This window comes from Scatophagus argus, chromosome 16 (genome assembly GCF_020382885.2).
Source record: "Scatophagus argus isolate fScaArg1 chromosome 16, fScaArg1.pri, whole genome shotgun sequence".
Classification (NCBI taxonomy): Eukaryota; Metazoa; Chordata; class Actinopteri; family Scatophagidae; genus Scatophagus; species Scatophagus argus.
Window position 1 is genome coordinate 2,398,284 of NC_058508.1, and position 27,015 is coordinate 2,425,298.

The 27,015-nt window shown below is 40.6% G+C and overlaps 1 protein-coding gene across 1 annotated transcript in view; it reads right to left on the reverse strand.

Annotated features, from left to right (window-relative positions):
• LOC124073673 (potassium voltage-gated channel subfamily C member 1-like) overlaps window positions 1–27,015 on the reverse strand; it is a 61,305-nt gene that overhangs the window by 20,023 nt on the left and 14,267 nt on the right. The window contains exons 2-4 of the mRNA XM_046416075.1: window positions 9,302–9,433; window positions 7,950–8,811; window positions 5,070–5,282 (exon numbers count right to left, since the gene is read on the reverse strand). Coding sequence (XP_046272031.1) covers window positions 5,070–5,282; window positions 7,950–8,811; window positions 9,302–9,433 — 1,207 coding nt within the window. The remainder of the gene's footprint in view (window positions 1–5,069; window positions 5,283–7,949; window positions 8,812–9,301; window positions 9,434–27,015) is intronic.

Genomic DNA, 27,015 nt, shown 5'->3' on the forward strand with positions numbered 1-27,015 from the left:
CCAGTCCAGCCTGACAGAGAGTCAGACACCGCTTGGCTGCAAAACACATCGTTTTCTACTGAAAGGGCAATAAAACCATTTTGTAAATCAGATACACAAAATTGTTTCACGAAAGATCCAATCAGTCTGATTCCATAGTGCAATGACTGGAGCCAAGTCTGCTACTGTGCTCTCTGTGGGCTGTGCTGTAAGAACTGACCTGAGCTCAGTTCCAGAGGAGAGGACAGAGGAATCCAACCAACCAACAAATCAGCAACCAGCTCTCACTGGCCTGGCGGGACATCAAGCCAACCAGTGTACAGCAGCCCCTTTCACTCTGGCACCAGACCCAAAGCAAACATATTTTATCGAATCCCCATTTTTTTTTTTTTTTATAATTTTGTTATATTTTTGTGAAAAAGCTCTGGTGCAAAACACTTTCTATTTTGCTTTTGATTTCCAATAATACAATACTTAACTGATCTCAACAGGGTAATAACTACACTGTAGAATCTGCAAACCAAAGCTCTTGTATCTTTAACTTTTGTCCACATGTAAAGCAAAGTATAGAAAGACTAGGCACCATCTCCCCAACAGCAGTCTGGTAATAAGACCTCCCATTTGGAACCAGTTTGACTTTGGAGGTGAAGTGCTTTTGGGGAGAAATGTGAGGGTTTGTGGTGCCCCCCTATCTGTAAGTACCAGAGTGAGAAGAGACCGGGTGAGAGGAGGAGAAGGAGGAGGAAGAGGAGGAGCAGGAGGAGGGGAAGACAGCTACATAAAATATAAACACAAACAGAAAAGGACAGACATACAGACAGACACAAACAAAGGACAAAAAATAGAGAAACAGACAGACAGACAGATGGATAGTGTAACACAGACCAACAAGAGCCAACATACAAACGCATGACCTGACACAACCTGGGGAAGGAGACAGTAACACAACGAAATAACAACAACAACAGCAACAGCACGCATCAGACATGTACCCGCACTGTGAACTTTGACCTTTCAACCCACGCTGAGACCCTTGACCTGTTAACACACTGCAGGCGGAGAGGTGAAAGGCAGATCCCTCACACACAGACAAACAGGCTAATAAACAGTACACAGAGTCATGCATTTAGTCACACAGTCACACTTTGTGTCTATTTGTGTGTGTGTGTGTGTGTGTGTGTGCGTGTGTATTACACACTGTGAGGACATAAAACTGTTTACACAGTGACAATGCAGGGGCCCGTTCCTCATGAAGACAAAGGCAAGTCCCCCAAACATAAATGATTAATTTTTCAGAATTAAGGTTAATCTTTATCATACTTGGATTTGATTGTTTCATTTGCATTATGCCAACTAAACAAATAGAATTACACTCACATAAAACACAAAAATCTACTAAATAAAATCTCAAAATATTCTTTAGTAATCACATTATGTTGAGAGTTCTGAATGCTAACGTGACCAGGCTTCTTGACAGACATTTGGTGCGTGGAGTAGTTTATACATTTTTGGTTAGAGACATGGATTTGTGAACCTTTGTAAAATATAATAATTATTAAAATCATATGACAGTAATGGTAAAAAGTGGTACTAATTTCTCTACCAAAAATAGTTCGCGTGCTGGAGAAAAATCATTTTCTGACATTCTCAAGGTGTCCCCAATGTATGCACAAAAGTGAGGCACCAATACAACTCCATAGATATCTCTATTATAGAGCTGTATGTAATTTGTATTTGTGTCAAAGGATGTTTTGTACAATATACTAGAGTAAAAGATGCCTGTAATCAATGTTATGCATTCACAGGTAAAACTGCTTTTCAACTTTGTCACTTCATGGTATTCTAAGTATCTAAGTTAATCCATTTAACTATAAAGTCGTATTGAACGTGCTGTGTGCTTTACTCCCTCCTGTCAGTTCAACTTTTCTTGCCTTCTGTTTCTTACTTAGTAGCACGCAGCAGTGCACACATTCACACACTGAGTTGTACATAGTGTGTATATTCATATGTATGTATATAAGATCTAATCCCATTTCTTCAAATGAAATTTGGTCCTGTCTGTTCTAAATGAATTGTATCTAACAATAATCCAGTCTAGTCTAGTCTAATGTAATCTAACATATTTTTTTTTTCCCATTTTAGTTCCATGCAGTCCAGGAAAATATTCCAGTGTTATCCATTCCAATAATCACATGTAATCTAATCCAGTTTAATAGGGTTCAATCCAGTATTATTTGTCAAAAAATGTAATTTTGATTAATCTAATCTAATCTGGTTTAGTCTGGAATAATTTGTTTTAGTCTTGTCTGATGTAGTCTAGTCCAGTTTACTTTAACCAATTTATTATTATAATTAAACTCAATTGAATCTAATACGATCTAATCAGATATATTACTGACTGTTTTTCGTTGCTTTGTTCACTGTGTGTAATTTTACCTCAGTGTTTCTACGGTTTGATCCAGGAGGAGGTGGAGTTAACACCGAGCTCCTGCTGTAGCAGAGGCCCCTCCGGCTTGAACCACTCCTCTCCCAGGAAGGATGTCACACTGCTGGACTCTGAACCTTCTGGACGCGGGTGTGTATTTTGGAGTGTTTTTTTGTGTGTGAGAATCAGGGGAAATAGCACATGGAGAGTGTATAGAGGAGTGTATCGGGTGTTAAAGGTAAAAGGACAGGGGTTGTATTTGAAAACAAAATTAATTATTTTAGTTTTAGAAGGTCAGTGCGGCGGTAGGCAAGGTGATAGGAGAAAAATATAGAGGAGCAAACAGAAGATGAGGAAGAACGTTAGAAAGGACAGAGTGAGCACGGAAATGAAATGGAGAATAGGGTGAAGGAAAAAGTCAATGAAGGAGGTGGGTGAGAAGCAAACGCGAGAGGAGAAACGAGGAGGAATTGAGTGTCGGGAGGAGAGAGAAAGGAAGATGAAGAGTTAATGAGGAGAATGAGAAAAATAATCTATACAGTGACACAGAGCAGAATGATGAATAAGCTTAAAATGAATGAGAACAGGATGACATTCATCTGATCTGCCTGTTCTGCCAGATCAGATTCAAAATACTACACATTTACACATGAAGAGTTTCATTTCAAAACAAAATACCCAAAGACAGACTTCAATATTCCTAACATTTAAATGTTGCAAGGAAGTGCGATAAGCCTGGAGGTACTCTGTATTTTTATTATTTTCGACAAATCCCATGATTTGATCCCATTCTCTAACAGGTGGATGGTGAAATACAGTTTACGGTACATGTAGCAGTAAAATCAAAGGACCCGTTCAGACCTGGTATTAACATGCCTCCTCATTGGACAGCGTTGAGTGTAGATTTGAATGCACCCAAGACACTGAGGACGCCAATGAGATCCTATCACTGAGATCCCATTCAGATGGGTTCTGAGCCACACGTGACAACATTTATTTTAGAAGTGTGTACACAAGTGTGTCCTGCGCCACACTGAAGCACTTCCTGCCCAACTGATGTCCTCTGTGAAACAACATTAAGCCACCATAACAGGCATAATGAATTACAGGCTGTCTGATTTCTGTTTGCTTTACTGTAATGTATACTGTGCGTTTGCATTTGGATTTCCACCACTGAACACATAACCACCTCCTTGTAAAAAAAAATGTCAGTTTGTCACGACATCACTGTACCTGCCTGTCAGGTCCGTGTCTTGGGTGTGTCTTACCTGCAAACATTTAGCAGCTGTTTGAACACATTGTTTCAACTGATTTAACTACTACTGTAAGAGTTCATTTGAATTTCCTGTTAATACCAGCTCTACAAAGCCTCAAATAGTATGAAGTGTGACTGAATTCACCTCCCTATGAAGTCTTGCAGTGGTAATAACTATGGTTGACTTCTTCTGGTCAGTTGGTCGGTTGCTTTGCTGTTATGCTTTTTTCCAGATCAAATTCTCATTGAACAGTTGGACTGTGTAAATCCAGACAACCATGTTGGGACGATGTCTAGAATTGCCTTTACACACACGTATGGAGGAGGGCCATTTAATGTTTTTGTCAGGCAAGCATGTGTAACTTAAGCAATTCAAACAAACAACTGGTGCTAGTTGTCTTCGGTCTTTTTGCGGGATTTGTTGATAATAAAAAAATAGAACAACACCAGTTTTATCTGTATCCAAAAAAAAAAAAAAACACAGTTGACATGAAAATCTCAATAAAGGACTGTTTTGAAATGAAACTGTATGTACACAGGTGAACACAGAGAACTGTATCAGCTATGATGAACGCAGCGCACACAGAAGACCGTTGTTATCCTGCAAGTGACTGGTCACCCACTTCAGTAAATAAGGAATTTACACAATGTCAATACTGCCTTATTTGACTGCAAAAAAGTGTCTGCTAACACCTTTGTGATACAGTAAATCAAGTCACTTCAATATTAGCACAGATGGCACTGCTGCAGCAGCCTCTGCAGTACCTCTGCAGTACACATGCAGGATAAAAGGGGAGTTCTAGTACAGCTGTGGTTTGAAGGAGTGAACGAGAAGAATCACTGGACAATAAAATATCAGTATCATGGACTGGATGTTGATATGGTATTTGTTGAGGAAAAGCTAATTATGTTGAGTAGTATGAGGGGAGTGAGCTTCATGGTGATGCTGAGCTGTCACTCAAAGGGTTGAAAGGGTCATATATGTGTTTGTGAGTATGCTGAGCCTTAGTTTTAACTTAGCATAAAGGCCTCCTGAGCACTTTTATTCTGAAATACAATTATACACTACATGTTATTTATGTTGTCTGTGTGATGTATTGGCTTTTGCATCTACTTTGTTCTTTATGTGTGTCTGGTGTGTAACACATTGAATAGGGAGAGGAAGGTGGATCAAAACCTTGAACACCTGTAAAATACATTTTATATTGTTAGGTGTTCTATTATTTTGTCCACTCCCTGTATGTATGTGTGTAATTGGACATGTGTGTGCTTGGAACATGTGTTTCTGACTGTTGTTGCACACTACACACACTGACAGCACATATCAATCAGGATGATCTACCGACAGCCCAATGCTGTCAATCCAGTACCCCCCCTCCATCCTTTGCCTCCTCCCCTCTGCCCTCCTACCTTTCCGAACGTTCCCGTCCGTTGTGCGCTGGAACTCCCCGGCACTGAGCAGGAAGCAGGCCCGGTCATGTGGGTAGCGCTCACGGCTGGTGGTGGAGCCAAGGCCCCCAGTGGCTGGGCTACGTTCATCCCCGAGGACCTGATCGATGGTGGGGCAGTCCTCATTGGCTAGGGCCGCTGCATTGGCTGCTGCATCGCCATTCTGTTTGGAGTCTGCGGGAGGGGGAACAAAGAGATGAAGGGGGCAGAGATGTGGGGTAGCAGTGGAGGTACAGAAAAAAACAGTGGTAGTAATGAAAAGAAAAAATATCAAAATTGAGAATAGTGTGGGGGAAAGGAGAACAAGGAAAATTGGGAAATCGTACAAGGAGAGAGGAAGGAAAATTTGCATTGAAGAGAGTAAAGGTAACGAGGATAGGAGAGGAGATAGGAGGGCAGGATGAGAGAAAGAAGAGGAGCAAACAGGAGAGGAGAGAGTAGGAGAAAAGAGGAGAGGAAAGGAGACACGAAAGAGAAAAGTGATGGGAGGAAGCGATGATGAGAGAGAAGAGGAGAGTAGTGAAAAGGAGAAGAGGAGGGGAAAAGTTGAGGGAGAGAGAGTGAGGAAGAAGAAAAGATTAATGGTTGTGAGCAAGGAGGAGCAGCATAGGGAGGAAACCCATTGAGAGAAAAAGGGATGGTAAGAGCATGAAAGTAATAAAAATGGAAAAGGGAGATAAGACCAGAGGTGGTGAGGAGCGATTCAGAGACAGACAACGAGAAGAGATTTGGAGATGAGAAACAGAAGCCGAAAAATGGAAATGAAAAAGAAGGGGAGAATGTGAAAAAAAAAGAAAAAGGGCAAAGAGAAGATGGAAAAATGGTAGAGGAGAGAGGGAAAGAGGAGCAAGGGAGGTGTGAAGGAATGTTAGTGCCTTGTGATAGGTATCCTGATCACATGACCAACGCACTGCAGCAGAGCACACTGTAGACGCGCGCACACACACACACACACAAAGAGGAGATGGCTACAGGAGAAGCAGTGTTTGTAGCTCTCAGTGCAGCTGTCAAATCTAATCTGATATGATTTACAGCTCAACAGTTGCATACAGGCTAGAGGGGGCAGACACACACACACACACAGAAAAAGAGATGACACAAATGACTACTCGCAATAAACCAGTAAGAAGACTTGCGGCTTGTAGCCACAGTTTTGTGTCCATAATTATGGATGTGTGCCCCTAGTGTTCAATGCAGGGAAGTGCATTACTTTACAGATGGATAGAAACACCACTGTATCGCCACAGAGTAGTCTCTTTATAGATGGGAATGGAGCATTACCAAGACAACAACAGAATAAATAAGAGAGGAGGTCTTGAAGAAGCCATTGATGCTGGAGTTTATTCCATCTGTTACTTACTTTACATTATTTTCATACAAGTGCACTTTAGTGTATTTTATACCCAGTATTTTGTGTCATTGTGTGTTTTACTGTATTGAAGTATACTGGACTGCTATGACAACCTAACTTCCCCTCGGGGATGAATAAAGTCATCTATCTATCTATCTATCTATCTATCTATCTATCTATCTATCTATCTATCTATCTATCTATCTATCTATCTATCTATCTATCTATCTATCTATCTATCTATCTATCTATCTATCTATCTATCTATCTATCTATCTATCTATCTATCTATCTATTATATCCTCATATACTGCCTTGACACATAAGGAGTGTCTGTTTTGAAAGACACTCAGAACCAGAAAGAAAGAACCTATGATTTGCAACAATGTGCATGTGGATGCTTAGTTAAATTAAAGTTTTTAAGTGCATTAAACATAATTTGTTTGCTGCCATACACTGTGGTGGCAAGCCAGTCTCAAGTCTACTCAACTTTAAATCCTGTGAAGGCACACACTGTCACGCCACCACCAGCAGCAAGAAGCTACACAAACGTTACACAACAAGAAGCTGCACACACACACACACACACACACTCACACTCAAGCATCAGTGCAGATGATGGACATGTCCATTAAAACAGCACAGCAGAAATGAGATGGCCTGGATCAGTGTTATGACAGGCAGAAAATAATGAATTTCTATATAGACCCAATCCAGGATTATCTGAACATGTCAGCACTAGTGGCACAGCATCTGGCTGTGAGACCAAAGGAATGGGTTTGACAAGAGAAAGCAATGCACTTTTTTTCAGCTTTCTCATCTCATCATAAATTAAAATCTATTTTAGTGTACTCCACTAAATGAGGACATCAGCAAGTTATTTACAGCTTCAAAACCTGTTAGATACACACTTCTCACATCGATTCAGTGCTTGAAATGACTTCTGGTCATCAATTTGATGAGCAACGTGAAAAACTTGGACAGTTTCATATAATCATTTTTTGTTAGGGTCACTCCAGTGATTAGCTGTAGAATGTGGAATTCCATAAGAACTTAAGAAGAGATGACACATCTTTGAGTCAAAAGGCCCCCAAAAACATTCAGCTACAGTATGTCAAACTATATCCAAAACAACCACCAGGCAGAAACCACGTCCAATGACCTCTCGTGCATGTTTTAACACTAATGAAAATCAAGCCTTTTTTAGTGACTGACAACGAAATTCAAACACGCTTAATTTAGGTGACTTGGGGTAAGACATGATAGTGGTTAAGGGTTATTTGTTTAAATCAGTTATCAAGCAAAAATATCAAACCTTCTCTGTTTCCAGACTCTCAAATTTGCTCTTTTTTTCTCTCTTTCATGTCAGTGTTCAGTTAGTATTATTGGGCTTTAAGATGTAGGCAAAGCAACAAAAGTTAACTGAAGATGTCACATTGGGCATTTTCAGGTATTTTTTGGGGTTATTTCACTATTTTATCATCACTCACCTGCCCTGTTGATCTCAATGATCTCCTCCTGTGCCAGTGGGCAGTCTCCAGTACCCATCATACTGCCAGATCCCACCATACCCGGCCCGAGTACATTGCCCATCAGCCTGTGTGGCGAAGCAGTTGCCATAGCTAGAGCATCTGGCTTGCAGTAGTTGGGGCTGCCTGGCTGTGGTGCTCGGGGGATGTGCTTGTTCCTCTTCTTAGGGAGCTTCTGCTTGGCCATGGCTAGGGAGTAGTACATTCCGAAGTTGTTGACAATGACGGGCACGGGCATGGCAATGGTCAGCACACCAGCCAAGGCGCAGAGGGCACCCACCAGCATTCCGGACCATGTTTCAGGGTACATGTCCCCGTATCCTAACGTTGTCATGGTCACCACGGCCCACCAGAAGCCAATGGGGATGTTCTTGAAATTGGTATGGGCCGCAGCTGTCGGATCATCTGGGTCGGCGCCTATGCGTTCGGCGTAGTAGATCATGGTAGCAAAGATGAGGACGCCCAGCGCCAGGAAGATGATAAGCAGCAGAAACTCATTGGTGCTTGCTCGCAGAGTGTGGCCCAGGACCCGTAAACCAACAAAGTGGCGGGTCAGCTTGAATATACGCAGGATACGGACAAAGCGCACCACACGCAGGAAGCTTAGCACATCTTTGGCTGTTTTGGAGGAGAGGCCACTCAGTGCCACCTCCAGGTAAAAGGGCACAATGGCCACAAAGTCTATGATGTTAAGGGCGCTGCGGAAGAATTCTGCCTTGTCAGGGCAGAAGATGACGCGCAGCATCACCTCAATGGTGAACCAAATGACGCAGACACCCTCCACATATGTCAGCCAGTCATCTGTGACTACCTCATACACTATCTGCAGGGTAAGAGGAAAAAATAAAGGATTAGTTGGCTTCTGTTAAATAATAATAAAAAAGCATAACTCATATGGGGATGATCTTAAATAACTCCTGTCACCAATAACCTTCAGCACTACCTTTGACTCAAGCTAAATAGCACTAACAGTTCAGCAAACAGTTCAGTTCTTGCCCTTCCCAACACTGAGTCCAGCCCCAAAATTCTGAGGAAATAATGTCAACCCATGAAAAAGACCTCTTAAAGTCAGTGCATTAAGCCTTTAATACAGAAAAAAGAGAAAAAAGGTTCATCTAATGGAAGTTTTTATTGAACTTTATTAGTTGTAACCCAAGGAAGACAATCCACAAATATGTACTATGTTTGCAAATTGCTGCATTTTTGTATGACTTTACAAGGCACAAAAATTTTTGTGGATTGTTTTGCTAATGCTATCATCATATAATAGATCATCTATACTACAAAAAAAAGTCAATAAAACTTCACAGTACCTCCTCATGCGTTTTGTTGCCAACGGTGACATTTTCCGTTTTGTTGTAGATGGTGTTAAAGGCTTCGTGGGTCTCCAGGCAGAAGGTGGAGATGGAGAGGAGGATGAAGAAGAGTGAGCCAAATGCCACATACTGCAGAGGAAACAGAGACAGGGGAGACAAGCATTACAGTTTGCATCAGTAGTACATCATTATCTCTTTTCAGTCAAGCAGCACTCCAGGAAACTGTCACGTCTGCGTTTTTCTTACCAGCTTAAGTTTCTGTCATTAGTATTTTGTTGTTCATCTGACTGCTGATGGAGGGCAAGTTTGGGACATTGCAGTATGTGGAAAGCAGTTGTCATGCCTAGACTTTTCAGGTAGGGGGCACCAATAACACATTAAGGAGAGTGGAGAAATAGTGGTAATTCAGTGCAAATGTCCCAGCTGCAGCAATCCCATTGATAACAGCACAGTCAGAGAGATAGAGGGAGGGAAAGAGGACCAAGGGTGGGAGGGATGATGGATGGAGAGTGTAAAAGTAATGAGGTACACAGGATATCTGTGTGTGTGTGAGTGTGTGTATGTGTGTGTGTGCATGTGTGTGTGCATGTGTTGGAATGAGAAACAGAAAAAATAGACAGTGCATGTGAAGAGAAAATAAGTGGGTACATGAACAACCTATTTATGAAAGCAAACATTTCAACTATCACTGAACCTAAACAAATGGCTATTGATGCGTATGTACATCTGCCACACGCGGGTTGAGTGGTCTTTTTTCTGTCAGCATATGATCACTATCTCTCATCCAATTCAGGGGTGGCTGTGGTGGCTGAGGAGGTAGAGCGGTTGTTCACCAATTGGAAAGTCAGTGGTTCAGTCCCTGGGTCTAGATGTCGAAGTGTCCTTTGGCAAGACACAAAACCCCAAATGGCCATTGAGCCATCTGCTCCACGAGGGGCAACAGCCATTGGTGTGTGAATACCCTGTGTGAGTCTTCATTTGAATGGTTAGCATCATTAACCTGATGAGCAGGTGGCGCCTTGCATGGTATCCTCTGCCACCATTGTAACAGTGTGTGTGAATGGGTGAAGAGCACTATATACATACATTCATTTATTCAGACCTCCACCCCTCAGATGACCATTCATGGATTCACACATGCACTTTTCAACTGGTAAATGATGTATTATAATGTATTCATAATGTATTATCAGTTGTTTTCTGTACAGTGCTCACATTTCCATTTCTCAGCAGCACCACCCTGTTCCCAACTACTCCAAAGTCAAAGCAATGAGTATTCATGTGACTTGAAAATATTCAACTTCAGTGAGAAAGTTGTGTTTGTTGCAGGGCTTTGCAGAGTGTCATGTGTTGAAGTAAGTGGAGTGGAAGGGAGAGGCAGAGCTCAGATGCTGAGGGCCAGGGAGATCTGGAAGAAAGAGCTTGGGACTTCTGCAGGATTAAACAACCAGGTTCTGCTCCTGGGCAGCACAGTGGTGCAGTGGTTAGCACCATCACCTCGCAGCAACAGGGTTCCAGGTTTGTATCCCGGTCTGGGCCCTTCTGTGCAGAGTTTGCATTTTCTCACTGTGCCTACACAGGTTTTCTCGGGGTACTCCGGCTTCCTCCCACAGTCCCAAAAAACATTAGGTTAATTGGCTACTCTACATCGCCCCTACACTCTACATTGTGAGTGTGTGTGTGTGTGTGTGTGTGTGGTTGTCTGTCTTTGTTTGTCAGCCTTGTGATTGACTGGCAACCAATCCTCTCGCCTGCGACCCTGACAGACAAGCGGTATAGAAAATGGATGGATGGATCCTACTCTTGTCCAGAGCCATTTACCAGCAAGAGGAGAGAGTTACTTCTGGGATTAAAAAGCAGATTTATCCTCACTCATCGTCACATTCTCAACCTGTCTGCAGCATTGAGCTGCAGTGTGGTGTCCTGTAATTAGACTCTCTTCGCCCTTGTTGATTGCTCACTGGAGGGGAAGTGTACTTAACTTTGTGAATGTAGAGAGAACAGGGAAAAAATAAAAGTGAGTAATGAATTCATCAGAAGGGACACATATACATACACATACACCGTTGCTCGCTAGCTTATGGTTAAAGCAAGCTATGTTTGTGGTGAAAGACACACATGATCAATTTTTTTTTATCTCTGTCTGTTCTGCTTTAGGGAAGCCATTACCGGTGTATATATATATGTGTGTGTGTGTGTGTGTGTGTGTGTGTGTCTGTGTGTCAATCTAAATGTTATTGTATATGTAACCGGTCAAAACTATTCTCTATAGTTAAATAACTGACATCCCTAACCCACTTAATTACATTTAAAATTACTCAAACTATGTTTAAAACGACTTCCTGTGTGTATGTATACATGTGTGCATGTTCACATCTCACATAGCAACTGTCTATTAGGTCAGTGATAAAGGTCGACTTTCCACTGTGTGTGTGTGTGTGTGTGTGTGTGTGTGTGTGTGTGTGTGTGCATGTCTGCTATCATGCAAAGTACACATAGAGTGCATTTGTACTTGTGTGTTCAAGTCCATGCATGTATATGCTATGTCTGTAATGAATGTGTGTGTGTGTGTGTGTGTGCGTGTGTGTCAGGTCAGTGATGAAGACAGACAGTTGAAGTCTTCCTCTAATCCTCTGGGAGCACATCAAGTCCCACAGCTTATTATCATGGTCTAATTTAACACTGCTATCTAGAGCTGCCCTGGATACACACATGCGTGCATGCGCGCACACACACACACACACACACACAATTATTGTGCATTTTCAGAGTGTTGGAGAGTTATTAAAAGCAGATACAGATGGATACACAGGATAAGTGTCCCATCATTTAATTTCACAACTTCAATGGCAATCTTCCATCCCTCCTTCTTTAAATGAACGCTGAACCATTTTTAAAAAAACATTTTTGGTCATTATCAAAATAAGCATATGCTGACCTTACTTAATAAACACTCGGTTCAGAAACCAATGTGGCAATGCTTTAAAACAAGGACTCATGATTGGAAACAGGAAATGAAGCGTGGTCTCTTGTGTTAACTCACATGGTTTTCTGATCAATCTGTCATCCCAATCACCTTAGTTTGTTTTTGTTTTTTGTGGAGGACTGCTAAGTGAACATGGGTGTAACCAGGTTTGGGTTAGATTACTTTTACCTCTTATCCAAAAAAATGGGCAAAAAAAAATTCAGTTAAAAAGAACATTTTCTCTTTAAATTCTTTAAACATCTCAAACCTCCTACATAATCAGCATTTACAGCTAACCCCAACATAAACAGTTCTTGTACATGCTACAGGTGTACTTTGTGTATCCTACAACATGTTGGATGATATTTCCTTTGCAAGGCTTTGCAAGCATTTTATTTGGATGGAAACACGTTCAGTAAATTTAGATCTGGCATATGAGATCCTTTATTGGGAAACACCTTCTACAAGCCAAATGCTTGCCAAACGTATCTGGCTGGTGAGTCTGTCTGCTTTGCCAGACACTTTGGCAGGTAACCAGCCATTATTTGGCATAATAGTTGGCTGGTAAAATAATGTGATTGTCTGACTGGTTGAAAAGAGGGCTTGAGCTACCACTGCTGAGGGATAAAAGAAAATTGATTTAAATTTTAGGTTTTGCTTGCTGGTCTGGTCAGCTATCTTTTACATTTGCTCAGGTTTTCCAGCATCATGAAACTGATTCATTTTTGAATGGGGTAAATCAACATGCTAACCTGTGCCACATGTGTATCCATGTCAGAGAGCAGCAACTTCAGATGATGAGATAAAAACCTGCCAACAGCCAGACAACTGACCGGTCAGCTGACTGGAAAAATGGAATCATTTGTCATTTCTGTTTTTGATGAAACCACACTCCATTTTTGAAACTATATATGCTTAGAATTTTGTCAGCAATAGCCATTCATTGTATTTACATTCAGTGTAGTTTATCTCTCTATATAATTGTTTTCATTAGTGGTGGATTGAAATCATCTTCAGAACTGAGGAACTGATGGGATAAGATAATCCCATGTTACTGTATGTAATATGATCTTATTGATCAGCTACCATTATTGTTTCCTCTTCACTCTTCTGCAGTTCCATCACAGCTGGATTAAGTTAACTACTTAATTTATCTAATGCTAAGCCAACATTTCCATCTGCGACCCGCGTTGGCTTTTATCGTGAACCAGTCACAGGACATGCATTATATTTGTTGCTGAGGTTTGTGCCAAAAGCAATTGTTATCATTGTCAGTAACTTAGCAATACATTATTAATAAAACACTGTGAGTTTGTTTGGCTGCACAGATAACTCTGTACCTGTACCTCTTCTTCTGCAATATTTCTGACAAATAGCTGCTCACATAGGATTTGCTGTAATAAGAAATCAGATGTGTTGCCAAGTCAACCAGAACTGAAATCTTGTGTTTTACAATTTTACATTATCACTGCAACTTTAACTTCTTGGATTTTATAATGAGTAAGGGTTTGCCAACTTTAGATTACATATTAATGTAATACATTTATAGATTTCCTTGTGTTTTATTTTTTAAATTGCACTCTAGAATTGACCCTCATACATCCCTGCTCCATCTCCTCCATTACACTCCTTTACTCTTGCGAGTCTTAAAGAATGACCTAAATTTCTCTCCTTACCTCCTCCCCTGGACAATCTCCTCTCTTTCTTTAGATTTCTCTCTTTATCTTCTTCATCACTGACTACCTTTTCTCCCGACTGTCTCTGCAATTTTCTCTTCTATTTCTGTCCCTCTCCTACCTTTCTCCTTCATTTGTGTTCAGCCTTTTCTGTCGGTCTCTTGGTATTGTTTGTCCTTTTTCAAACCTCTTTTTTGTTCGCTTCTCAGGTCTTTCTTTCGTTCTTTTCTTTATATATGCAATTAAAATGGACCATTACACTGACAAACCCAGCAAAATATTACCCAACTCTACAGTGTATGTTTCTTTTTAGTTTTTTGGGGGTTATTTGTCACCTTTACCTCTTGTTTGCTGGTGCATTTCACAGCCATTTATAGCTTCACAAGACAGTTATTTAGCATATATTAATGTTTGGTAAGATACCTGCCCAAGCAAAAAATAAAAATAAAAAATAAAAAAAGGTAGACAGACAACATTAGACTAACTGGTGAGTAAGGCTGAACAGCTTTCAGTTTTGTTTTGTTTTGTTTTTCAGCAGTTGGCAGAGAAGCTAAAGTGTGAATATTGGACTTATAAGCATCAAGAGAACGGAATCGTCACTTAGAATAACTGCAAATATTTCTCAGTATCTCTCAGCTGGATACGTAAATACACAATTACTTGTTAGCATATTCATCAAAACCAAGCTAGTAGCCAGATGGTGAAGAAACTAGCACAGTTAGCAGCTAAAAAGCCAAATCTGTTTTTTCAGGGGTTGGTGGAGACAAAACAAAAGTTTAATAAAAATGTGACTATTGGACTTGTTATCAGTAGAACAGTATGATTCAAAATTATTGATAATATTTATTCATATAAGATCCCAGACTGCTTGCATATTTGTCAAAACCAACCAGCATGAACTTAACGGTTAGCTGGTGAAGAAACTTGTGAATATTGGACTTACATTCAACAGATGGTCAGAAACTAATGAAGAAGAAAATAATGTTTCTTTGTGTCTGCTAACTGTAGACAATTGCTGACATGCAAGCTACAACTGTGGTCATAAATAATAAATGTAAGGGCTGTTTGTCTCTGAACTTGTATGCCCCCTGGTGGACAAAAGCCAAATAATACAGCTCTAATAGCAAAACATATTGCTGACATGTGAATACACAGCTATTAGCTAAAGTCGACAAATAAGAGCAAACATTGACCAAAAACATACAAGCTTGTTAAAAGCACTTAAGTGGTCTAACACAGGTTTGCTTGTGTTAGCATATTGGAAAGATAAACATTAAAACATTAAAACATCTTCCGGTGACTCAGAAAATACTCATTACCTAAGTACTTGGCTAATGATGTCAATACTGAGAGAGAGCAGGGGAGGGATGGACGCGGGAAGGGATGAAGACAAACAGCAAAAAGCAAGTGTGCAAGTCAGCAAGGGAGCGAGATGTAAAGAAAGGGAGGTATGATAGAGGAAATGAGAGAAGAAAGGGACTGCAAGAAGGGGATGAAGCAAGAAAGAAACTGATCCAAGCTTGGACCAGGGGATAACAAGCTTCTAATTAGAGTCATTTAGCCTGACCAGGATTGAGATCTCTGCCCAAACTCATCACACTGATCCCACACTGACCTATATGTCAGTACAGAGAGAGAGAGAGAGAGAATAGGAGGAAAGGCTACTGTGCTATGGATAATATATTGCATGTGAGTATAAGCAAGATTAAAGGATTGTTCACATAAAACACAGAAGGTCATGTACTCTGTCTCCTACAAATTAGGTTTATATACTACCAATTTGTATTGCCAAATATATTTTGTTAGATAACGGAACTGCCCAATTTATCAATTTAAATTATTGGAAAGAGGGTGTACAAAGCGCAGGACACTAGAGAAGGAGGTTCACATCCTGAGCAAACTTTTCACGCTTCACATCTGTGGGCATGCTTTGAGAGGAATAGTTCAATGTTTTGGGAAATTTGCTTGCTTCCATTCTCCTATCTCTATAATAAATATGGTTACAGCCAGACAGATTTGTTTAATCAGCTCAAAAACTGAAGTGTGAAAGACTTGTCATCACCGTGAGGTTGCCAGGCAACAAGTGAAGATTCCAGGAAGTGGCTACATAAGGCCAGTGACTTTGAGCAAAAGGCAGGAAATGTTGACTTAAAGCAAAACCACCATTTTTCCCTATCATCAACCAGAGAGTTTTCTTGTCCTATCTCCAGCGTCAAATGTCAAAGTGATTTTTCCTACAAATTTAACTCAAATTCAAATCAAATTTGTTGGCTAGATATTTTTTCATACACATGATGCAAGAGGTATAGGAAATCAAGAAACAAAATGCAATAAATACACTGCTTTACACAAAGATCATTAAAATAAGGACTGTCTCCAAAAAGTGACAGAATCAGCTGATTTCAGCAAATACTACATTCAAGTCACAATTCCCTCCAGCGACTGTGCAACTTTGGCTCGAGACCACAAGGAACAAAAAAGGACGTAATGGGATTTTCTTGTAGCATGACGATGTCTCCTTAGGAAAGAAGTCGGAGTGGAAGGATGTCAAACAAAACATCGGACTTTAACACAAAAGACCTGTTTTCTGTTTCCTTCTGAAATTCAAAATTGGTTTCTTATCATTACGGTTAAACTTTGTGGGTTTGCTTTGATAGCTGGGATGAAGAAGGTCCCCTAAACATAAGAAAGTAATAATTTAAATCAAGATTTTTGTGCATAAATAAAACCAAACTTAATTGTTTCTATTACACCATAGATCTATGCTTGTTTTTGAAGGTACAAGCAAATGATGTTGTGTTGTGCTATACGGAAATTACAAACAATGCAACCTGTTGATAAAATGTCAAAATATTAGTGCAGAGTATGTTATGGAAACATTTGGCAGTGTTTTGGTTGACGCAGATATTCGGTCTTATTTTTGTTGAGCCGGAGTATGCTGAATGAACGCAGCAGAGGGAGGCACAGGCTGTAGCTACATCTGTTGTCGGCTTTTTTGTTTCCCGGTACTCCCAACAATCCCAAAAACATGCACGTTTTTTTTAAGGTTAATTAGTATGTAGGTTAACTCTACATTTGCCCCTAGGTGTGAGTGTGTGCATGTGTGGTTGTCTGTCTTTGTGTGTCAGCCCTGCAATTGTGTAGTGACCAGTTCAGGGTGAACCCCGCCTCTCGCCCGTAGTCAGACCCAGATGGATAAGCGGTATAGAAAATGGATGGATGGATGAAAGTTTTATCATATTTTAAGTTGTTTCACTGTTCACTTTGCAGGTTAGTGTTGTTCTTAAACAAAAGGTCTTTTTTGTGCCTGGATTCCAGCTATGTTTGTGTATATTGCTGCTGTGTGTAAATTCACTTGATACCCATACCCTAAAGATAATGATAAAAATAAAAATGGTCCGTCAGAATCAGAAATACTTTACTGATCCCTGGGAGAAATTGGGTTGATGCATTTGCTCCAATGTCGCTTCCAAAATATAAAAATAAATATAATATATTTGTATGCATGTATAAACAAGTATTGTACAAGTATGTATATGGTGAATTTACATTAAATGTGCAAAAAAAAAAAAAAGTGCAGCAATACAGTGAAAACTGCAGGACTTAAAGCAATGCTATGTAGCTTTGATTAGCACAAAGCAGTTATTGCTCAGTGAGCTTGGGCATCAGAAGCTCACATGAAGTGCATTCTGGTACATGCAGGGACTTCCAGCATGGCTTCACAGCAGGAGAACTTAGCTTTTTCAGTCAATATGGTGCATACAGTGTTCTTACTTCAATTGCCTTCATTTAACATCAACACTTTGGACATCTACACAAAGCCACTTAATCACAATGCACTGTTTCTCCTGTAGCAGTGACGCAGCATTCGGGGTGTCCTCTCTTAGTCTGCAGAAAAGACTGAAAGACACACACACACACGTGCACACACATGCATACACACACACACACAGTGTCCCCTGCAAAGGTGACTTCACAACAGATATCCCAACTGAAGATTTGCATGCTGTTGCACTATACTGGCTGGGATCCCTCTGCACACATGCACACACACACACACACATTCTGAGGTGTGATTTCTACCAAGTCAGCGAGAATCTTACTGGACAGGCTGTGTGTATATGCGAGGGAGTGAGGTTCAGGTGAGAGACAACCTGTATGTGGTCTTGTAGCTGTGTGTTGTTTCAGACAGCCGGAAGTGGTGCAGTGCATTGGCTGTCAGTGTGCTACAGTAGCTGGGATGTCTCAACATACCTCCCTTTGAGTATTCCCTCTTCTCTTGCCCTCTTGTTCCACTTTATTTTCCCTGTTTACACTCATTTATCTCTTGCTCTTTATCTAGTCGCCTGTCTGGCTGCCTTCATCCTCACTGCAGTTCATGATTTTCATCATCCCTCAACACGTTAGTGGTCTCATTTCTCGAACTCAACCTCTCTCTGTTGCTGACAGATGGCGACATGCTGTCAGCAACATCAACTTCAACAACAAGAAGCAACAAACAAGCGCAGAGGTGTGACAAAGAACTTTTGAAACCAGCAGTAGTGGACGTTTTAGGTCTTACATCCATTCCACAGTTCAGGGTATAAACCTCTCTCTCTCTCTCTTGCCATCTCTTGTGTACAACTGAGAGAAACACCATGAAAGCTTTCGAGAAGAGACTGTCTCCAAGTGTCAAGATCACAAGGACACACAAATGACACCAAGTTCTTGGAGAGAGATCAGGGAGGCAGGCGGCTACAGCCAGGAGGAGGCTATGACTGCAGCCTTTTCACCGTGCTCTCACCAACTGAATATTGAAAAGCTTGAGATGTAGTTTTGCATTTTTGCAAATGTCTTATACAATTCATCAATCATCTGAGTTCTTCCCATTTTGTTTGTTTGTTTTGTCAACTCAATATGTTGACTCATCATTTCATTATTTTACCAAAAGAAGTTTTTCCCAACAGAGAAAAGTGGATGACTTTCCCAGGGTCCTCAACCCTCAGGGGTCCAGAGGGCTCCATGTTTATTGTGTGTCTATTATTTTGTCATAATTTCATTTTTTTTGCTAATTTGTTTGGGGATATACACAAATAAATTCAAAAGGTGCTAGTTGTAAGAGTAGCGTTTAATCGCATTTTTTCTTACTCACCTATTCCATAGTTTAAGTGCATTGAGTCACTTTTGTACTTTGTGGGCTTTAAATGAACTAAAATAACTTCTCAATATACATACGTATGTGTTTAGAAAGTTGTGAAAGTAAAGCAAGCAGACAAATGCCTGAAAAGATTAATGATGAAAACCGCAAAACTACAACGCTTAGCTCTGGGAAAAGTCATTTATTTAGTTGATTTGATTTTACATTAATTAGGCTTGGTGCCCAAAACAGTGCTGTGGGTGTTTCATTTAAGTGCTGTGCCTAAGCCTTGTAATTGTGGTGAAAACCCTAATATATATTAAATACTGAACATCAAACAAATGACCGTACTTCTTCCTGCACTTTCTTCAATGCCCCACCAACCAACCTCCCCCAAAGGAGGTGGACATACTATAGCCAGCCGGCCTCAGTCTTGCATAAACCTCCCAAAGCACTCTGATAGTAATTGCCGTCTGGCCTTCACCAGACGAATGCGTAAGCAAAGCTGGGCTGCACTGAATCAGCAAGGGATGGGGGTGGTGGAGGAAAGAGGATCGATGGGACCCTTTTGGATGAAAAACAAAAGAGCCTTGATGTCTTTTCATTATAAATCAATAGATTAAATCCCATCGATGGATTAAATCCCATCAATCACAATGCATCTCCATAAGTCATAAATACAGCCAGTCAGGCAGAGTTTGGATCCCACTGCAGTATGAGAGAAGAATAACATCAGTCTGAGCTAGGGGAGAAAAAAGACATTTTGTGTTTGAAAAGATTGGGAAGGGAGAGGTTGCAGGACTGGTGGAGGAAGAGAAGACAAGTTACAGGCTAATGTAATGCTTGGAGTTCCCTTCTGTGCTGTAATGACACAGACCAACGGGTGTCCAAGGTAGAACACTGAGACAGGAAGGCAGGAGGAGGAGGGGAGGCGCTGTCACAAAGCCACGAAGCATCCATCCGTGCACTGACTGCAGTACTAAAACAGCCCCAAGCCACACTGCAAAACCTGCTGCAGAGTCAAAGTGTGTGTGGATCAAGATTGAGTCGGAAAAGGCCGAAAAAGGGTTTCAAGTGTGTGTATTGTGTGACAGAGGAAAAAAGGACATTCTGAGAACATTCACTTTAATTTATTTATATAGCGCCAGGCCACAACAACAGTTGTCTCATGACACTTTCCAGTTAGAGCAGGTCTTGACCAAAACGTTTAATCTGAATTTTAGAGAGAGCTAGCAAAACCCAACAACGGCAACAATGGAGAGGAAAAACTTCCTTTTTGAAGGCAGAAACCTCAGAGCAGACCCCGGCTCAGTGTGGGCGGCCATCTGCCTTGACCGGTTGGGTTTTGAGAGAGAGAGAGAGAGAGAGAGGGAGGGCAAGAGTGTTTGTGTGTGTGTGTGTGTGTATTGGAGGTGGGTGTTACATAGATAGAGATGCATAACAACATAGTATTGGAATGACATGAATCAAAAGAAGACTAAGTCAAAGTAAAATGACAACAAAAGTACGACTCTCCAGAGAGAGACAGCAGAATGTGAGTGGCTTTCTCCCTCCTTCCCCTCCTGTTCTGCTGTAGCGCTGCTGCAGGCCACAGATTGCTGCAGTGCTTTGCTCAGTGCAGAGCTACCGTGGCTCCCATACACTGACTAGGAGGGACGGAGCTCTGCCAAATAGTGCCCCAGGCTGCCAAGGCTCAGAGCGAGGGCCAAAAGTAGCCGCTAGTAGAATGTGAATTAATGGAGAAAGAGCAGGTCTGTAGGGGCGCTGTCTGACACTTCCTGCTACTGTAGTGACCATATAGATCCCCACCCCAACACCACCCCCACCATAGTTCTTTTGATAGTCGGTTGGCACATCTTTTTTTTTTTTTTTTAATCTTTTGCAACATCACTTAGATAGAAAAGAAAAGCCAATGTCCATTTGATGGGACAGAGCCTGAATCTCATCAACAGTTACTGAAACATCCCTAAGTAGGACGATGAACAACTTCCTGCTCTATCACAACAAGCTGAAGTGCACTGGAACTTTACCTAAAGGCAAAAAGTAACTGAGTGTTAAAAATTAAATCAACACAGTTGACTTTACTCCTGTGCTACATCATCCTGAATTTAAACCAGCATGGGGTAATACAATGGAATCATTTGTAATTTGGGCATAAGTTCAAAAGATTTTCTCTCATGATATCAAAACCTGATGTTTTTGGTTTTTGGTTTCATTCTCCTGACAAATGCCAGTTTTAATCAGTTCTCACACAACCAGCTCACTATGACTGCTATGACTTTTCATTGAAAAGTTGCTGCTGCTGGAGAACGAGGCTGGTGAGAGTAGTAAGCCTGAACAAAACAGTGTCAAACATTGAACTGAATGATGCTGAAGCACTCCGTATAGCTAAGAGGGAGAGTGACACTCTTCAGATTAAAGAAAAAGGCTGTCATTAATCCATACTCATGTTCTCATTAAGAAAAGTGACTCCGTCTCTCAATACTTCTCTGATCTTTCTGTGACTTTCACCTTCAGATCAACTGTTTTCTACTGAAGACAGAAATCTTTAAAGCCAAGATTATGTCCCTACAGCCATGCTAAAGACTCTGCCGGGCCTTATATTGAGTTAAATGTTGCTGCAGCAGAAAATAAAGCTTGCCTGCCCTTTTCAGTTGTTATTTAATTATTTTGAATTGTTGAATTGCTGCAGTTTTCTTATGTAGTTGTATTAGCTTTTAAGAGGGAATTGTCCATAATAATGCAGCACAGATTGAGGACGGCTACATGAAAGGGGACTGGATGACTGGAAAATGCCTCCCACTATAATGATTGACAGCTTGGCCCCGCCTGCCTGCCCTGTATTGATGTTTTCACTGGCCGGTTAGATGAGGTCATCAACTGAGGAGACCACTCTGCTAAGGTCATGTATTGATCTCCTTTCTGTCCATGTGTGTTTGTATGTTGTTTTATCTGTGTGGCCGTTCTTAGCTTGTAAAAAAACAGAAGCAGTAGAATTATCAACAGGGCAGTAAAATAACTGAGATCCCTGCAGATTTCAGCACAAATACTCACTAACTGTGTATATGTATATATATGTGTGTGTGTGTGTGTGTGTGTGTGTGTGTGTAAGGCGACATAATATCAAGACTGAGAGTGAAAAAGCTTGAACATGTTCCTTTTGTCTTGAGACTTCGCAACAACAAAAAGAGAACTGGTGCAGGTGCAAGACTGGGGATGTAGCTCAGCCATCAACCCACTGACCCACACACACACACACACACACACACACACATCTCCAGTGAGTACTGTGGAGCCCCAGAGACCGAGCAGCTGGTTGTGTTTTTAGGCTGAATGGACAAGCAATGGTATGTAGATGAATCTTGTTCACATCGTTTTCCCTGTCCCTTATCAGTAGATTCTTTTAACCATTAGCAACATATTTACCTTTTTAAATTAATTTTACCTGGACAGCGTACCTTGAGCTACAACCTCAGGCTGTACAGATTGCTTTTTGAATAAAAAACTTACCAAATATGGTTGTAGTGTTTTTTTTTTTATCTTTTCTTTCTGGTGGCAGATCCACTGGGAAATCAGGAAATCAAGATAGCCATTCAAACACCAATGGAGGAGCCAATATGAGCAAGTTTGGGGTTGAGTATCTTGCCTTAAGACACTTTGACATGTGGACTGCAGGGGCCAAGGATCAAACCACCAACTTTCTGTTTAATGGTTCACTGCTCTACCTCTTAACCCAGGGCCACCCCATATAACAGGAAAAGAATACAGCTGTTTTTACCATTGATACTGCACTGTGGTGTAGGTAATTAATGACGTAGTGTACTGAGTTCTTCCGCCACATTATAATGAACCAAAAATATTGGAATATTATTGGGCTGTTAGGTACAACTGAAGTAAAGGCCCAACATCTTGATCTCCTCCAGGTGGCATGTTCCAGTAAAGGTCATAACTTCCTCCCCCCTCCATGTTAGCAGATAGGACATGGGCCAAATTAAAAACAAAAACTACATGTCAAATCCATTTTTTGTAAAATGGTTTCTGTCATTTTAGATAGTTGTTATCACATCATTCATCATTCATATTGAGGATATTTTGGCTTCACTTTTGTACAGTGGCAGGAAGTGGAGACCGTCTGTTTTTATACACGTCAGCCAACAGAGGTAGCCAACAAAATTCCTCTTGAACCATTTTTGTTTTTTTTTTTTGTCATCAACTCATTGTAATACAAACTCACTCACCCTTTCATTGTCATTTGGTGCATCTTCCACTTAAACAGGACAGTTTAACAAGGTGACTTTTTCAAAGTTAAAAGGGGTTCTTCCGCACAGCACCTGCAATATGGCGATTACTTCTGTATTTCATCAGCTACACCAAGACACATGAGAGAATATGCTTGGGTATTTGTGTGTGTGTGTGTGTGTGTGTGGGTGTTTTCACATCTTTCATTTCCTTCTATCAACCCATTTCAAAAATCTCCCCACGTTTCACCTCTGTCTGTACTTCTTTTTCTCCTATGCTTGTTAGTGTGAACTGTCCTTTGTCCTTCATGTTGTCTCACAGTGTGTCTGACTCTCTTTGTACAGTTTGCCACATGTGGAAAACCTTAAACTGATGAGCCTAAAGGCTTTCCAAATTCCAAGGCAGCCCTCATCCACTTGGCTCATTTGGGCAGCTGTTTCAAAACCAGGGGTACAAGTAGCTAAACTTGCCTACATAACCATGTGTTTGCCTCTATCACAGTACTGAGATAAGAGTTTTTTGTTCCATTTGGCATTGTATAGTTGTTTCTTGCTGCTAGCTGTAACCATGTTGCTATCGCTACTGCTAACTGATGGAATCCTGAATCATTAAAGACTTTTCTTTCTGACTCTACCTGTCATTTCCTTAACATGTGGTCAATTTGCACTCTAATAATACTAATAATGCTTATAATGATTTATTTCTCCATGAGCTCTGGAACATAAATAAACACATCGGAAGCAGTAAGCAGTGCCGTCAGGAAGAGACTAAGAATGCAGGTTGCACGGTTACCTGTCCACTCAATGGGTGGAACTGTCAGTCTGTACTGGACCAGAACTAAAATGCAACAACACAGAATTTTTCTCCCTTGTTCCAGACCAAATGCACAGAACTACAAGTGTGAAAACACCTTAAGGCTAAGGAGCTAAAACCCTGGTTCCTACAACTGAGGGTACAGTTCAAAGGTTCCTGTTTTCCAAAAACAGCCTATGCAGTAAAAACATGTTATGCATTTACTTAAAACTGCATTTGTGATGTCTGACATATGTCCATATGAACAAACAAATGGAGACCTGCAAAAAAAAAAATTTCCCACAGATATCTGAAAGATGTTCAGAAACATCATTAAAAGATCTCCTTCCCCTTTCTGACAGACAAAAACAAACTCACATGAGACAGAAATACATACATAAAGTAAATAATGGAAGGAAGGCTAGTGCTTGAGTTTAGCCCTGAGGTCAGGATGGAGTCTCCACAAAGGGAAGAAGATGTCAGCTATCTGCCACAGCATCAAAAAGCAAACTGCTCTGAGGCTTCTGTTGATTTGCATTAGTGAGAGAAGAGGAAATGAATTGCACAGCTCTTTTGTTCACAATTTTTCTGGTGCACTTTCCAACGCAGTACATTACAACTGCATCGTACACTGATGTAAAAAAATGCCTAGAGGTACATTAACTAGCTGGCTTCCTGTCTTTGACTGGTCTGACTGTTCACTTCCTTCTTCCTTCCTTTCTTTCTTTTTCTGTCTTCACTGCTTTTCTTTCTTTTTAAATTTCCTTCCTTCCTTCCTTCTTTCCTTCCTTCATTCTGTCAAACACATAGGCTAAAGAACATTGTAGAATCAAAAATAGGGTATAGTGTTAGAAGGAGATGTGTACGCTCGTGTGTGTGTCTCTTTGCGAGCTATGAGTCCCATGAGTGATTTAAGAACAGCACAAGACCTCAGGGACAACAAGAATGAGAACAGGATAATGGAATATGATATCATGCAGGGGGACAAGGTAAAGAAAGAAAGTAAGAAAGAAAGAAAGAAAGAATACACACCTCCACCCACACATCTCTCTGAGATGAGGTAGGCAAACAGAAGGTAGTGCACTTTTTCTGCTTAGTTCTCCTGTTCTCCCTGATGGCTGCAGTACTCTACAGTGCCATTCACATTTGTCCTTGCTAAAACGTTCCTCTCTTTTGCTGAGTCCTCTCCTCTCCTCTGCTATCCTCTCCCCCTAAATAGGAGGAGTTCTGGCAAATTCATCAGATATCAGCCAATTTCAGCCCCCACAGGACACAGTTTCCAGCAGACAAAGACTCTTGATCAAAGGGCAGGCAAAGAGTTCATGGTTTGTGAACATATTTGAACATCTAGCAAGCTAAAGAACATTTACAAAACCAGAGCTCATAGGACAATCACTATGGGGTTTATCAGTGTTGTCTTCTGTAGTGAAAGAGATACTTTCCTCGACTGAGGTAAGGTGACTTAATCATTCCGCTGTTCGGTAATAAAAATATATCCTTGGCAGTACATTTATCGTGACTGTCGTGCTGCATTGTCCCAAAAAGAAGGCCAACAAATCCCACACTGTTCACACAATATGTATCTGAACACCGTGTAACTCTAAAGGTAACTTTAAAGCTGAAAGTTAGCATTTTAACCTCAAATTTAGTGTTTTATTTTGAGACTGTCCTTAAAAGTCTACAGTGATGTTGTACATAGGCGCACCATTGCTTTTGATGATCTTTAGAAAATAATGTTTACCATGCGTCTCATCACATTTATTATGTACGTACTGTTAGCAATTCCATTAAAGAGACAAATTCCCTCTGAACCTCTTATATGTTTTGTTTAAAGAGACAACCACCCCAGAATCATAAGACTTGCAGTGCTGTTAATCCATCTAGACTGTTTTGGTGCAAGCAACAGAGTTGTGCACATTTCAGCTATAGAGATGTCTGACTTCTCTCCAATACAACAGAATATTATGGCACTTTGCTTGTATAATTCTTTTTGTATAACTACAAAGAAGGAAGGTCTCCAGAATTGGAGGACAATTTAGACATCAATACTTTAAAAAAAAGGCGTTATGTTATCATTTTCTGTCATGTATTTACGAAAAACAGGTAATGAACAGTTAAAAAAAAGATATTCATCCAGCTTGCATGTTGTGGGACCCAACTTCAGTGCATAATTGTGATTATTTTAAATATGTTGATACTAAAAAAACTTTTAAATGATTAAAAGAGACATAACATTAACACAATCATACAAAAAAAACCCCCAAAAAACAGATTTAATGACATGTAAGTTGGCTATCAGGAAGGTGGGACAAGGGAAGATTGCCCCTTTAAAGGTTGCTCAAGAGTTCCATCCATCCATCCATTTTCAAATGTATATTTTTTTCTTCATATGTATACATATGGGGACATTTTTTACAAAATGAGTACTTTTACTTTTGATGCGTTTTTTTGATAATACGTGCATTTACTTAAATTAAAATTTGATAGAGTTTTGAAGGTATATTTAAATTGCTGTTTTGGTACTTTTAATTAGAACTGCTATTCGCAAGCTTGGGTATGAAATGGCATAGAAGGTACGTGAAAAAAAAGCATGTTTACACTCATTAACATTTTCAAACTGACCTCTTTATAGGCAATCTAAAATCATCTGAAAAGCCCATGTACTGCCAAAATGACACTCTTTTGTGTTCAGAAAAATAATTACGCTGCCAAAAATAGCTACAGGAAGTCAAAACATAACAGCTAGCTCCCTCACATTGCAGAGTAGTAGCACTCATTCTGGTTGCTGTGTGAAAATGGATAAAGGGTTAAAAACAGTTAATCTGCCGTCCACAGAGACATGAACTGCTACCACGAGCAGAGGAACTATGGAGGATACATCTCCCAGTGACAGTGACCCAGTTTGCTCTTCCTCTGTCTACCA